The sequence below is a fragment of the Molossus molossus genome, unplaced genomic scaffold (genome assembly GCF_014108415.1).
Source record: "Molossus molossus isolate mMolMol1 unplaced genomic scaffold, mMolMol1.p scaffold_m16_p_1, whole genome shotgun sequence".
NCBI classification, from domain to species: domain Eukaryota; kingdom Metazoa; phylum Chordata; class Mammalia; order Chiroptera; family Molossidae; genus Molossus; species Molossus molossus.
Genome location: NW_023425344.1, coordinates 66,039,551 through 66,053,976, shown reverse-complemented (window position 1 = coordinate 66,053,976; position 14,426 = coordinate 66,039,551). Strand labels below are relative to the sequence as shown.

General features: G+C 41.7%; 1 protein-coding gene across 1 annotated transcript in view; it reads left to right on the top strand.

Moving 5' to 3' along the window:
- LOC118619103 (estradiol 17-beta-dehydrogenase 11) overlaps positions 1-11,560 on the top strand; it is a 33,901-nt gene extending 22,341 nt beyond the window's left edge. Inside the window, exons 6-7 of the mRNA XM_036245803.1 lie at positions 8,258-8,374; positions 10,734-11,560. Of these exons, the coding sequence (XP_036101696.1) occupies positions 8,258-8,374; positions 10,734-10,824 (208 nt within the window). The 3' untranslated portion in view covers positions 10,825-11,560. The remainder of the gene's footprint in view (positions 1-8,257; positions 8,375-10,733) is intronic.
- Positions 11,561-14,426: the final 2,866 nt, after the last annotated feature.

Here is a 14,426-nt window from a genome sequence, read left to right as displayed (position 1 = left end):
CTTTCCTCTGAGAACTGCTTTTGCTGGATCCCATAGATTTTGTGTTGTTGTGTGTTCATTTTCATTGGTTTCCAGGAAGTTTTTAATTTCTTCCTTGATCTCCTCGGTAACCCATTCATTGTTTAATAACATGCTATTTAGCTTCCATGTGTTCAAATGTCTTTGTATGTTTTTGTTGCAATTGATTTCTAGTTTCATGCCATTGTGGTCTGAGAAGATGCTTGATATGATTTCAGTCTTTTTGAACTTGTAGAGACTTAGTTTGTGCCCTCACATGTGGTCTATCTTTGAGAATGTCCCATGTGCACTTGAGAAGAATGTGTATTCTGCAGTTTTGGGGTGTAATTCTCTGTAGATATCTATTAAGTCCATTTGGTCTAGTGCTTCATTTAGAGTCTGTGTTTCCTTGCTAATTTTTTGTCTAGAGGATCTATCCAGTGATGTCAGCGGGGTGTTGAAGTCCCTTGCTATGATTGTATTCCTATTGATTTCTCCTTTGAAGTTCTTCAGAAGATTTTTGATATATTTTGGTGCTCCTATATTGGGTACATATATGTTTATCAAGGTTATATCTTCCTGTTGGATAGATCCTTTCAACATTATGTAGTGGCCTTCTTTGTCTCTAGTTATGGCCTTCATTTTGAAATCTATTTTATCAGATATGAGTATTGCTACCCCAGTTTTTTTTTCCTTTCCGTTTGCTTGGAAGATTTTTTTCCATCCCTTCACTTTCAACCTCTGTGAGTCTTTTGTTGTGAGGTGGGTCTCTTGTAAACAACATATATATGAGTCATGCTTTCTTATCCACTCAGCTACTCTGTGTCTTTTTATGGGAGCATTCAGTCCATTTACATTTAAGGTGATTATTGATATGTAGTTATTTATTGCCATTTTTGTTTAGTTTGGTTATATTTTTCTTTCTATTTCTTCTACTAATTGCAGCAGTCCTTTTAGCATTTCTTGCAGTGCTGGTTTGGTGCTAATGTATTCCCTTAGCCTTTTTTTGTCTGAGAAGCTCTTTATTTGTCCTTCTATTTTGAATGATAGCCGTGCTGGGTAGAGTAGTCTTGGATTGAGATTTTTGTTTTTCATGACCTTGATTACCTCATGCCATTCCGTTCTGGCCTCTAGTGTTTCTGTTGAGAAGTCAGCTGAGAGCCTTATGTGGTTTCCTTTGTAGGTAACCTGTTGCTTCTCTCTTGCTGCTTTTTGGATTCTCTCCTTGTCTTCAATTTTTGGCACTTTGATTCCTATGTGTCTTGGTGTGGGCTTGTTTGGGTTCTTACTTGGGGCTCTCTGTGCTTCTTGAACTTGAATACCTTCTTCCTTCACCAAATTAGGGAAGTTTTCTGTCATTGTTTCTTCAAATATATTCTCTAACCCTTGCTCATTTTCTTCTTCTTCAGGGACTCCTATGATACGAATGTTATTACATTTTCAGTTGTCCCACAGTTCTCTTAAGCTGTTTTCCATTTTTTTAATTATTTTTTTCTTTTGGTTTTCTGATTGGTTGATTATTTTTCTACCCTATCTTCTAATTCACTGATCCGGTCCTCAGCTTCTTCTACTCTGCTATTTAGACTTTCCAATGTGTTTTTTATTTCTGATATGTCATTCTTCATTTCTTCTTGGTGGTATTTAATTTCCATCTGGTAGATTTTCAACATTTCTATGTCTTTACTTATGGTGCTCATATCTTTACACATGCTATTGAGTTTCCTGAAGATCATGGCTCTGAATTCTAGTTCTGTTAACTTGCTTAACTGCACCTCATTTATCTCATCTTCGGTAGAGATCTCTTGTTCTTTCATTTGGCTTTTGTTTCTGTTTTTCACCATTTTGGCTATCACAGTGGGCTTTGGAGCCTGCCAAATTTTCCCTGTGGTTGTTGGTGTTCTGCTGTTTATGGCTCCCCCTCCTGAGTTTGGATGAGGCAGGGAGGACCCACTTTAAACACCACTGTCAAGTGTTAACTTTCCTGGTTAGAGTTGGTAGCCCAGAGAATGGTAGTTATCCTCTAGCTTTTTTGTCTGGAGGCTATTAGTAGTGGTCATCTGAAGAACCTTGGTTTCTGAGTTGCCTGAAAAACTCCCTCAGGTGCCCAATGTAAGAGGATTTCCTGAGGGTGGGGCAGATTCTGGTTGTTAATGGGCATCAATTAGCATTTCAATGGCCACAGGGTGGGGTTGAATCTCCGAGGGAGTGCCGCTGCCTCTCTCCAGGGCCCTGGGAAGGAGTAAGATGACCACAGTCCTGCATGGCTACACTCAGCAAAAGCTCTGAGCACCCTCCAAACCCCGAGTGTCCCCACACAGTTCCAGTCCAGTCTGCACTCCCTCTGCCGGAGCCCAAGGTGAGTGGCTGCTGCCAATTTAGCCTCTGTCCGGACTCTGCGCCGTGGAGTCGCCTGGGACTTTAACCTAAGGTCGTTGCTCTCAGCTAAGGGCGGCCGAGGGTGCAGCTCCCAGCCCCGGGCATAGCACCCAGCCCCGGGCATAGCACCCAGCCGAGGTCACAGGACCCAGCCGAGGGCACAGGACCCAGCCGAGGGCGCAGGACCCAGCCGAGGCGGCCGCTGGTCCCTACCCAGGCTGCTGCGGACCGTGGGCTCCCAGCCCCCTGTCGCGTCCTTGCAAGCCTACCAGGATTGAGTCAGTGTCCCTGGTTATGTGGTCCTCCAAGCTGCCTTTTGGTTGCCCCTTTCTGATGATTTGTCTTTTGTTTTTGTTAATCCTTACCCGAGGACATTTTTCCATTTTTTGTTCAGATAGAGCGGGAGGGAGAGAGAGAGAAACATCGACATGAAGGGATGCATCGAGGGGCTGCCACCCGCACAACCAACCAGGGCCGGGGACAAACTGCAACCGAGGTACATGCCCTTAGCGGGAACCGAACCCGGGTCTCTCTGTACCGCAGGCCGACGCTCCAACCGCTGAGCCAAACCGGCCAGGGCTGATGATTTGTCTTTATTTGTAAATCCAGTTTGGTCCTGGGCGATGGTCTGTGTAGCTTCCATTCACTCCGCTGCCATTTTTTCTCCTATTTTCAGAATTTAGATACTGAAATAATATATTTGAGTCAAGTTTTTTTACTTAGATCGTCTTTCAGCAGTTAAAAACAGACAGCATATATTTTTTTATTGTAACTGAATTTTTACCCTTGCCCCCAGGACAAGGCTGCACAAACCTAACCTTCAGGGGCAGGGGCAAAGCTCTGCTATTACAATGGAAAATAACGGGGACGCCTGCTGTAGGGGCAGTGCAAGTAGAAGCTGACTGTATTCTAGGCTAGTCCCTGGAAAAGGACCTGGGTACAGAAAGGTCTGGGCCTGGTCCTGCCACATGACCCCCTTCGAAGATAAGCTGATACCAGCGTGGATGCCAAAGGTGAAGTTGGTTTTAATCTAGAAACTTAGTTCTTCTAATTTGAGGACAGACAGATCTTACTCGTTTATACTTGGGACACTAAATAAAATCTGTAATTTTCTTAAGCCTCACACAATGTTTTGCTTAGAGAGACCAAGCAACTTGCCTACAAGTGGCAGAACTGAGATTCAGACCAAACTTTTTTCCATTTTACACAGAGGACAACTGTTCTGAAAGAAGAAAAGTGAACCAACCTCTATTCGACTGATTCAAAACAATTTGTGTCTTTTAAAAAAAAACTATTTTGCCCTGGCTGGTTTGGCTCAGCAGTTAGAACGTCGGCGTGCAGTCCAGAGAGAACCGGGTGTGGTTCCCACTAAGGGCACGTACCTCAGTTGCAGTTTGTCCTGGGCCGTGTGGGTGGCAGCCACTTGATGTGTACCTTTCACGTTGATGTTTCTCTCTCTCTCTCTCTCTTCCTCTCTCTCCCTCTCTATCTGAACAAAAAATGGAAAAATGTCCTTTAGTGAGGATAAAATATAAATAAATTTAAAAAAAATGTTTTTATTGATTTTTATAGAAAGAGGAAGGAAGAGGGAGAAATAGAAACATCTATCGGCTGCCTCCTGCTCGTCCCCTACTGGGATTCCAACCGGCGACCTCTTGGTGCATGGGTCAATGCTCAACCACTGGGCCACACCAGCTGGGCTAATTTATGTCTTACTAATATTACTTAAATTCTCTTTTAAAGCAGATCAAAGGTAGAGTTTATTGGTTCTTATATTTACACACTTAACATGCTGTAAAGAAACTAGTTTACTATGAAGTTTATAACACAGCATAATGTGAGTTTATTGGAATTAAGTGTCATCAGGTGTTCTGATTAACTTTTTTTTTTTTTATCCTCACCCGAGGACATTTTTCCATTTTTTTTTCAGATAGAGCGGGAGGGAGAGAGAGAGAGAGAGAAACATCGATGTGAAGGGACACATCGAGTGGCTGCCACCCGCACGACCAACCAGGGCCGGGGACAAACTGCAACTTAGCGGGGACTGAACCCGGGCCTCTCTGTACCGCAGGCCAACGCTCCAACCGCTGAGCCAAACCGGCCAGGGCGTTCTGATTAACTTTTTAAAAAACGTGTTTTTATTGATTTTAGAGAGAGAGGAAGGGAGGGGGAGAGAGAGAAACATCAATCAGCTGCCTCCTGTAGGCCCCCCACTGGGAATCAAACCTACGACCTTTTGATGCATGGGACTACGCTCAAATAACCGAGCCACACTGGCCAGGGCATGTTCTGAGTAATTTTTGACTGCTAAGAATTCTTTTTGTTAAATAAACTTGGATATCAAGAAATCATTTTTATTAAAAGCATTTATTGAAGATTTACTAAATACCAGATAACTTACTAGGTCTAAATACCTTACATAAATTACCTCTAATCTAGATTTGGCCCCAGGCTATAGATTACCTACCTCCTGACCTAATCCTTTTAACAGTTCTGCAAGATAAGTATTACTATGGCCATATTATGGACAAATGGGAACTTGGAGGAGTTAAGAAAATTGCCCAAGGTCACATAGTCCCGAAGGGGCAGACTGAATTTCTCCCTAGATCCTAGATTCCAAATGCCCTACTATTCCTACCTTTATTTTTTTAACAAAATTTTATCGAAGTGTTTTCCTGACCTGAGAATCATAATTTTAAAAATGCATATTAAATGTTTTGTTAGAAATACCTTTATTCTATTTCTGATAATGTGTATGGTTATAAACAATTTAAATAATATAGAGAAAAGCCTCTTCAAAGATGTTGCTCTTCCAGAGATAACCACTTTATTGAAAAATTAGATTTCCAGTTATAGCTTCCCAATTTAAGAGGCTACACCTCTTAATTTAATGCATTTCTTTTTCTGGTACGTGGAAACATACTATTCTGTAAGCTTCCCTTTTAACTTAACAATATGCTGTTATTTACAGTAGCCAAGATATAGAAGCAACCCAAGTACCCATCAATAGACAGGTGGATAAAAAAAAGCAGTGGTACATATATACAATGGCATATTACTTAGCCATAAAAAAGAATGAAATCATACCATTTGTAATTTGTAACAGCATGGATAGACCTACAGGGTATTATGCTAAGTGATTTAAGTCAGACAGAGAAAGATAAATATCATACTATTTTCACTTTTTTTTTTTTTTAATCCTCATCCAAGGACATTTTTGCATTTATCTTCAGATAGAACGGGAGGGAGAGGGGGGGAGGAGAGAGAGAGAGAAACATGGATGTGAGAGAGACACATCGAGTGGTTGCCACCCACATGACCCTAACCGGGGCTGGGGACAAACTGCAACCGAGGTACATGCCCTTAGCAGGAACCGAACCTGGGACTCTCCAGTCCATGGGCCGACGCTCTAACTGCTGAGCCAAACCGGCCAGGGCTGGTTTTTACTTTTATGTGAACAATATAAACAAACAAAACTGGGTGAAAATGTGAAGGGATTAAGAAGTACAAATTGGTAGTTACAAAATAGTCATGGATGTAAAATACAACAGAAAGAATGTAGTCAATAATATTATAGCAACTATGTACGGTACCAGGTGGGTACTGGAAATATCGGGGGAATACTTTGTAAAGTATATGATTGTCTAACCACTGTGCTGTATACCTGAAACTAGTGCAAAATAATATTGACTTTAAACTGTAATTGAAAAATAAAATAAATTTTTGCCCAGCCAGTGTGGCTCAGTGGATTGAGCATCGTCCCATGGACTGAGAGGTCGTGGTTCAATTCCTGGTCAGGGCACGTGCCCAGATTTTAGGATTGATTCCCAGTAGGGGGTGTACAGGAAGCAGCCAATTGATGTTTCTCACATCAATTTTCAGTCTCTCGCTCTAAAAATCAATAAAAATATGTTTTAAAAAATATGCACACACACACGAACACAAACCAATTTGCTGCTGTTAGCTTTCTGTGTTGATATATAAAGAGCTCTCTTACCTTATTCTTTTTAATCTTAGTCCAGTAATCTGGGTGAACGTCTTCTCTGTGAAATGACATTTAGATCTCTAATCTTTTATTGTTGTAATAAATGTGTATCCTTGTTTGTGTGTGCATGTATACATCTACATATATGTGTTTTATGTCTATATTTTTAATATGTGTGTGTATCTTTGCTCACTTTTCCAACCATTTTGTTTTAATTGGTTTTTTGAAACAGAATTGCTGGAACAAGGAGTAGAAACTTATTTACTCTTACTTATTAGATTTATTAGATTACCCTTCAGAAGGATTGTTCTAATTTATCCTCCTACCAGCAGGATATAAATTTCCTATTCTCCTCACTTTTTCAGCTTTGAATATTAGCACACTTTTAATTTTTGTCAATATGATAGGAAAGAATGGTATTTTTGTGTTATATTAATATATCTTTGTTTATTAGAAAGGCTGACAATTATCTTTTCATATTTATTATTATTGTTACTATTTTTTAATCCTCACTCGAGGACACCTTTCCATATTTTGTTCAGATAGAGTGGGAGGGGGAGAGAGAGAGAGAGAGGGAGAAACATTGATGTGAAAGGGACACATGGAGTGGTTGCCACCCACACGACCCAACCAGGGCCGGGGACAAACTGCAACCAAGGTATGTGCCCTCAGCGGGAACCGAACCCGGGTCTCTCTGGACCACAGGCTGACACTTTAACCGCTGAGCCAAACTGGCCAGGGTTATCCTCTCATATTTAATAAGTCCTGTTATCTTCTCTACTCCACTCTGCATGTAACATGGAACTAAGTTACAACGCTGAAAATTATTTTATTTTTTTATATTTTTATCCTCACCAGAGGACATTTTTGCGTGTATCTTCAGATAAAGCGGGAGAGAAAGAGGGAGGAAGAGAGAGAGAGAAACATCGATGTGAGAGAGACACATCGAGTTGTTGCCACCCACACGACCCCATCCAGGGCTGGGACAAACCGTAACCGAGGTACGACGTGCCCTTAGCGGGAACCGAACCCGGGACTCTCCGGTCCACGGGCCGACGCTCTAACTGCTGAGCCAAAGCAGCCGGGCCACAGCACTGAAAATTAAATGAAGACCTAATAAAGTGGTGAAGTTAGATCATCAGAGTCATATTAGGGTTCTATGTAGAGATCAAGGAGCCAGACATGTTTCTGCATTTTAATTCCTCTGACACTTTAGAAATTGTTCACTAAAATGTCTTAGTATATAATAACACTTGTATAATGGTATCTGACATCTTTCCCAAAGCTTCTAAATATTTAAAAGTGAATATATCAGTCTTAATCTAGCTAAATATATATATTTTTTATCCTTATCCGAGGACATTTTTCCTTTTTTTTTTTGTTCAGATAGAGTGGGTGGGAGAGAGAGAGAGAGAGAGAGAGAAACATCGACGTGAAAGGGACACATCGAGTGGCTGCCACCCACACGACCCAACCAGGGCCGAGACAAACTGCAACCGACGTACATGCCCTTAGCGGGAACTGAACCTGGGTCTCTCAGGACTGCAGGCCGACACTCTAACCACTGAGCCAAACCGGCCAGGGCTAGCTAAATTATTTTTGAGTCTTAATTACTTTTATACTTCTCATTTGCATAATGGGGACTATCGTCTGTCCTTCATAGGGTGTTGTAAAACTTCAAGGCGAGAATCTGTGTAAAATGCGTGGCACGGTGGGCAGTACATGATAAGCACCACATAAATGTGTGTTATTACCAGCACACAGCAGCTGCCATGTTTGAGCACCTATGGTGGGTAGATGCTCCGGTTCCTGTGGTAATTTAACCTGTTTGTTTAGCACTCACCTAAAGGGGAAGCCTCAGTGAAATGATTTGTTTCTGAAGACTGCTTCTGGTTTCAGTTTGGGACCCACCCTGGAGCCTGAGGAAGTGGTAAGCAAGCTGATGAAGGGGATCCTGACTGACCAGAAAATGATTTTTGTTCCATCTTCTATAAGCGTTTTAACAGTGGTGGAAAGGTAAGCAACAGTTATGTTTGCCAGCATTGTGAATATTCAGCCTACCTGCTTTACTCAGATTTAATACCAAATTTTTGTGAAGTAGAATGAAATGGAATTAAGTTAACAAAAATAATAGGTTTGAAGAATCCATCAATTTTCAAACTATATTCATTAGTGATCGAAGCAAGATTAGTTTAGCAATTGGGTAAATGAATAATTTTCACAAGTTTTTAAGTTGTTTTTTTTTAAGAAAGAAGTTTGTGGCCCTGGCCAGTTTGGCTCAACGGTTAGAGTATTGGCCCGTGGACCAGTGAGTCTCGGGTTCGATTCCAGCCAAGGGCATGTACCTCAGTTGCGGTTCATCCCCAGCCCTAGTTGGGTCATGTGGGAGGCAACCAGTCGATGTGGCTTTATCACATCGATGTTTCTCTCTGTCTCTCTCACTTTCCCTCCCTTCCACTGTATCTACTGATAAATAGAAAAATATTCTCGGGTAAGGAATAAAAAAAGAAAGAAAGAAAGGTTTATATTTTTGGAAGTCTTGTCTTATAAGTGAATGAAGTTGAAGGACAGTTATTTTTTATTTTTGTTTTTTATCTTCACCTGAGGACATTTTTCCATTTTTTGTTCAGATAGAGTGGGAGGGAGAGGGAGAGGGAGAGGGAGAGAGAGAGAGAGAGAGAGAGAGAGAGAGAGAGAGAGAGAGAAACATCCACATGAAAGGGACACATCGAGTGGCTGCCTCCCACACGACCAACCAGGGCCGGGGATAAACTGCAACCGAGGTACGTGCCCTTAGCAGGTACAGAACCCAGGTCTCTCTGGACCACAGGCCAACGCTCTAACCGCTGAGCCAAACTGGCCAGGGCTTGTTGTTTTTTTTTTTAGTCCTCACCTGAGGATATTTTTCTGTTTCTCTTCAGATAGAGTGGGAGGGAGAGAGAGAGAGAGAAAGGGAGAGAGAGAGAAACATCGACATGGGAGGGACACATCGACCGGTTGCCTCCTGCACGACCCTGACCAGGGCCAGGGAGAACCGCAACCGAGGCATGTGACCTTGATCAGAATCGAATCCAAGACTCATTGGTTCGAGGACCAACACTCTACTGCTGAGCCAAACCGGCCAGGGTGGAGGGACAGTTTTTAAACATTAGTACATAATAGAATCATAGGACAGTGATATTGGAGGAGACCATAGTTAAGTTTATGTATTCATTTAAATATATAGCAGATAATCACTGAGCTCTTATTTTGTGCAAAATCATACTGAAGCAATAGGAATTGCTAAATAATTTTAGAGATCCCTCAGCCTTGCTATTTCAGATGTGATCCCCAGCCAGCAGCATCAGCATCACCTCGGAGTTTGTTAGAAATACAGAATCTCCTGATCGCCTGAATCAGAATTTGCATTTTAATAAGCTTCCTGGGTGATTTGTATGCAGCATATTTAGATTTAGAAGCATTTCTTTAGAGCAGTAGTTCTCAACTTTTTTGGGGGGAGGGGATAATTTTTCGCCCTCTCACTGGAGGATGTTTTTTCCCATTGGTTTTTAGACAGGGTGGGAGGGAGAGAGAGCAAGAGAAAAAGAGAGAGAAACATCCATGTGAGATAAACACATCCATTGGTAGCCTCCCACATGCGCCTTGGGGCCAGGGATTGAACCTGCAACACACATACGTGCCCTTGACCACGAATTGAACCCTCAACCCTTTGATCCACCAGGCAACACTAACTGCTGAGCCACCGGCCAGGGTAGTAGCTCTCAACTTTGATGCACATTGGAATTCACCTGGAGTTTTAAAAATGCTGGTGCTTGAGACCTACTCCCCAAGATTCTGATTTAATTGGTCTGGAGTGTGACCGGGGCCAGAGAGATACAACTCTCAAGTCACTTCTCCCCTAAAGAATTAAACCTTTTTCCTTTGGAAAAGGAAGTGGATTTAATTGGAAAGAACATATACAAGTGACTTATGTGTTAAAATTCTTAATCCTGCCCTGGCCGGTTTGGCTCAGCGGTTAGAATGTCGGCCTGCGGACCAGAGAGACCCGGGTTTGGTTCCCACTAAGGGCACGTACCTCGGTTGCAGTTTGTCCCCGGTCCTGGTTGGGGTCGTGTGGGTGGCAGCCAGTCTATGTGTTTCTCTCACATCGATGTTTCGCGCTCTCTCTCTCTTCCTCCATGTCTCCCTCCCGCTCTATCTGAATATAAATGCAAAAATGTCCTCGAGTGAGGATTACAAAAAAAAATTTGTTAGTCCTGTTTAAAATGAACATGGACATGATGATTCATGAGAAACATAAGTATTTTAAGAGAAGATATCTAAAAAATGCACTTGATATTAATTTCCTAATTATGTTCATGTGTCTTTCTTTTAGGATGCTTCCTGAGCGTTTCATGGGAATTTTAAAGCAAAAGATCAACGTTAAGTTTGATGCAGTTATTGGATATAAAATTAAAGGGCAATAAGTGCTTGTGGTTGTTTTTTAATCGATTTACAAGGTTTCAATTTATTTCATTTAATATTAATCAGGATTTTAATGGTTGGACTTCTGCCTTTCTTATCTTTTTTATTTTTCTTCCATATCACCTGGTGAGGCTCTGGCAGTCCTCCTATGTTATCCCTCTTCTATAGCTGGAAGCTAATTTCATAAGATACAGAGAGAAATACCTGAGCAGGGGCCTCATGGGAAATGGAGAAAAAGAATAAAAGCAGTTTTATAATAATTTCTAAGATCCCGTGGCTCATCTAAACGCTTTGCAGAATTTGTACTATAAATGTTTAAGATATATTTTTATTTTTAATTGCACTTACATTTTATATAATTCACGTTTCCTTTTTCTAATGTACATAAAATAGAAACTTTAAGTTCTCGAAATAAACTGAAGGACTATACCCAGTAGCATTTCATAATGAATTTCATGCGATGTAAGAAATGTTCAAACATTTCATCCTGCACTTTACCACTGTTTCCTGCGAGAGACTTTACTTTCAGGGCCACACATTTCAGCACAAGGAAACTGGAGGTGGACACATGTTGCAAAAATAAACCATTGGGATTTAAAGCAGAAAATTGTGAGAATGTACCTGAGTGGCAACAATAATGAATGGATCGTACTTAAACTTGTGTTGTTTCCATCTTGTTGTTTTGAACAGAACATGGCTTAACCTTCAAATGAAAGGAAAATAAATTATGTACACAAAGGTCTGGTTCTTTTCTCTTATTTTTTTTTTTTCATGTCTGGAAATTTCTCAGATGGGAGTGAAACTCAGTGAAATGGTAATACAAGTTCAGACCTATAAATTGAAAAAAATAAACAGGTTTGTTGGATTTCTATGCAAGAAAAATAATTTCAAGACTGCGTTAGACACGCAAAGAACGTACATACGAAATAAAGAACTTTGGTCTTCATATCAGAAAGTTCATACTCAGAAAACACAAATCCGAATGGCTGACCCTTGTGAAATGTCGCGAATGAACCACATTTAGGTTCAGACACTTCATGGTAAAAGACTTTGATCCATTTTATAAGCAGGAATTAGTATTTATTCAACACGCGTCAGGTGCTAGCCTAAACGCTAGACTTACCGAACAAGTGACGTAATCCCACCGAAGCCACTGCAGAGTCCAAGGCCAGGGTGACCACCTGTTTAAGGAAGGTTATACTATAGGTTCTACACCGTACAAAAAACTTCAGAAGGTATCATTCCTACAGTAAATTTCTTCTTCCTTTCCATCAACTACCTTCTGTAGAGAATCAAAATACAGTTACTGTTGGGCTGTATTCAACATTTAATTGGTGTAAAGACACATCTCAGTAAAAACGCCTGCTTTCCAAACCATCATTGCGCTGAGTCCTGGACTTCATTTCTCTGCTACACGCGCGGTATTGCATCTACAAGGACACCAGAAGTCTGCACGGTCAGCTTCTAGCTCATTTTGAAATAGTGCATTGATTATTCTTTTAATTGAGTTATACCTGTTCCAGTTTGCCAAGTGAACCGTGAGGAGAAAGGCTAGGGGAAAGCCGATAGTGACGCTTTCGTGAGATAACTGAGGTTCAAAGTGCACTGATAACTTTCCTCTTTTCATAATAAACGTGTTTTGGCTTTTAACACACTTGTCTGAAATAAACGCTTGGTTGAACATTGACCTTAACCATTATGGTTAAGTACTGCTTCTTGGATATTAAGCTGACAGAATGGTAATCGGGTTGTTGTTGTCTTTTTAATATTAACCACATGCTAGGAACAGTTTGCCATGTAAGCCCCCGCAGTCCTGTGCAGTGGGCATTGTGGACTTGAAACAGCTGTGAACACAGCAGGAGAAACTCGGGAACGTTTGAGGCTGGAGCCCTACTCTGCTGGAAGGTGGATGGTGGAATGAGTACTGCAGGGGTTCTGAATTCAGTTCTTAGCACTTAAAAGACCAGTGTCAGGCAATTACTGCTGTGACGCTACAGTTTGCAAACATCTAATTTTCATTTGAATGAAGTTAGCGTTATCTTTGAACCCACTTCTCAACAGGTTAACAGCCATTGGGCTACTTCTGAAAGCCACACCAAAATCAGAGATTTACATTGTTTTGGAGTAAATGAGGAAGATGCCTCATGTCAACTGTTGTGGTCTTTGTGGTCCTTGATGACAGATGGCGCTCTCTGTACCAGGGACACAGAAATCCTGACTGGCAAGGAACCGGCCTTCCAATGACACACCATAAAGCCTTTCTCTGAGCCCTTCTGTCACCGTGGAGCTCTGCCACGGGGCTGCTAGGACTTGAAAAAGGTCCAGCCCTGCCCTAGCTGGTTTGGCTCAGCAGTTAGAGCATCGGCCCGTGGACCAGAGAGACCCGGGTTCGGTTCCTGCTAAGGGCATGTACCTTGGTTGCAGTTCGTCCCCGGCCCCGAGTGTGTGTGTGTGTGTGTGTGTGTGTGTATGGCAGCCAGTCAATGTGTCTCCCTTATGTCTTTGTTTCTCTCTCTCCCTCTTCCTCCCTCTCTCCCTCCCACTCTATCTGAAGATAAATGCAAAAAAATGTCCTCGGGTGAGGATAAAAAAAAAAGGTCCAGCCTGGCCTTATATCACTGCTGTATAATTTCCTGATATTAAAATGCAGAGCCTGAAAATGTTGGGATAGTCTTAATCCACACTGAACATCACATTCTTCCCCCAAATAGATAAGAATTCGCACTTGACCTTGAAGTCAATCTGACTACTCAAGTTTTTGTTGATTTTTTTTTCTAGGGGTAACTGGTCAACCTCAGGGAGATGTGCCTTTTGTTTTTATAGTCTTCTCTATAGCCACCAGTACTCCAGTACTGTGAAAAGATCACAGGGCAATCTAATTCAAGCTAGCTGTTCTGGAACCTCAGTTTCCTCACCTATAAAAGGATCAAATTAGTCCAGGGGCTGTGGCTCAGTGGTTGAGCGTTGGCCCATGCACTAAGAGGTCATCAGTTCTATTCCTGGTCAGGACACATGCCCAGGTTGTGGGCCTGATCCCCAGTGGAGGGCATGCAGGAGGTGGCCAACTGATGTTCTCTCTCATCAATGTTTCTGTCTCTCCTTCTCACTTTCTCTCTCTCTAAAATCAATAAAAGAAAAAAAATTTTAAAGGATCAAATTAGATTACATAACCTGCTGGATTATCTCCAGTTCCAGTTAAATAATCAACATGTGCAAAAACAAACATCTCTCCATCCCATCTGTGTTCCCTAACAGAGAAGGGCACTTCTAACAGAAACCTGGGGCTATACCTGCCCCCTCCTTCTCTTGACCCTCATTCCTCACCTCACCAAAATCCTCTAATCCCTACCACGCACATTCCATGTCAGTCACTGTTCCCACATTTATATTTCCAGCCTGAATCTCTCCTCTGAACATTGAACACATATCCAAATGCCTTCTTGACATCTCTGTCTATATGGCCAACAAGCATTTTAAGGTAATATTCCCAAAATTAAGCTTTTGATGTTATCCCGAAACTGCTCCAAACCTCATTATTCCGATTGCTCAAAAAACATGGTGTCATCCTTGATCCGTCTGTCTCCCCTCATCCATGATATAAACA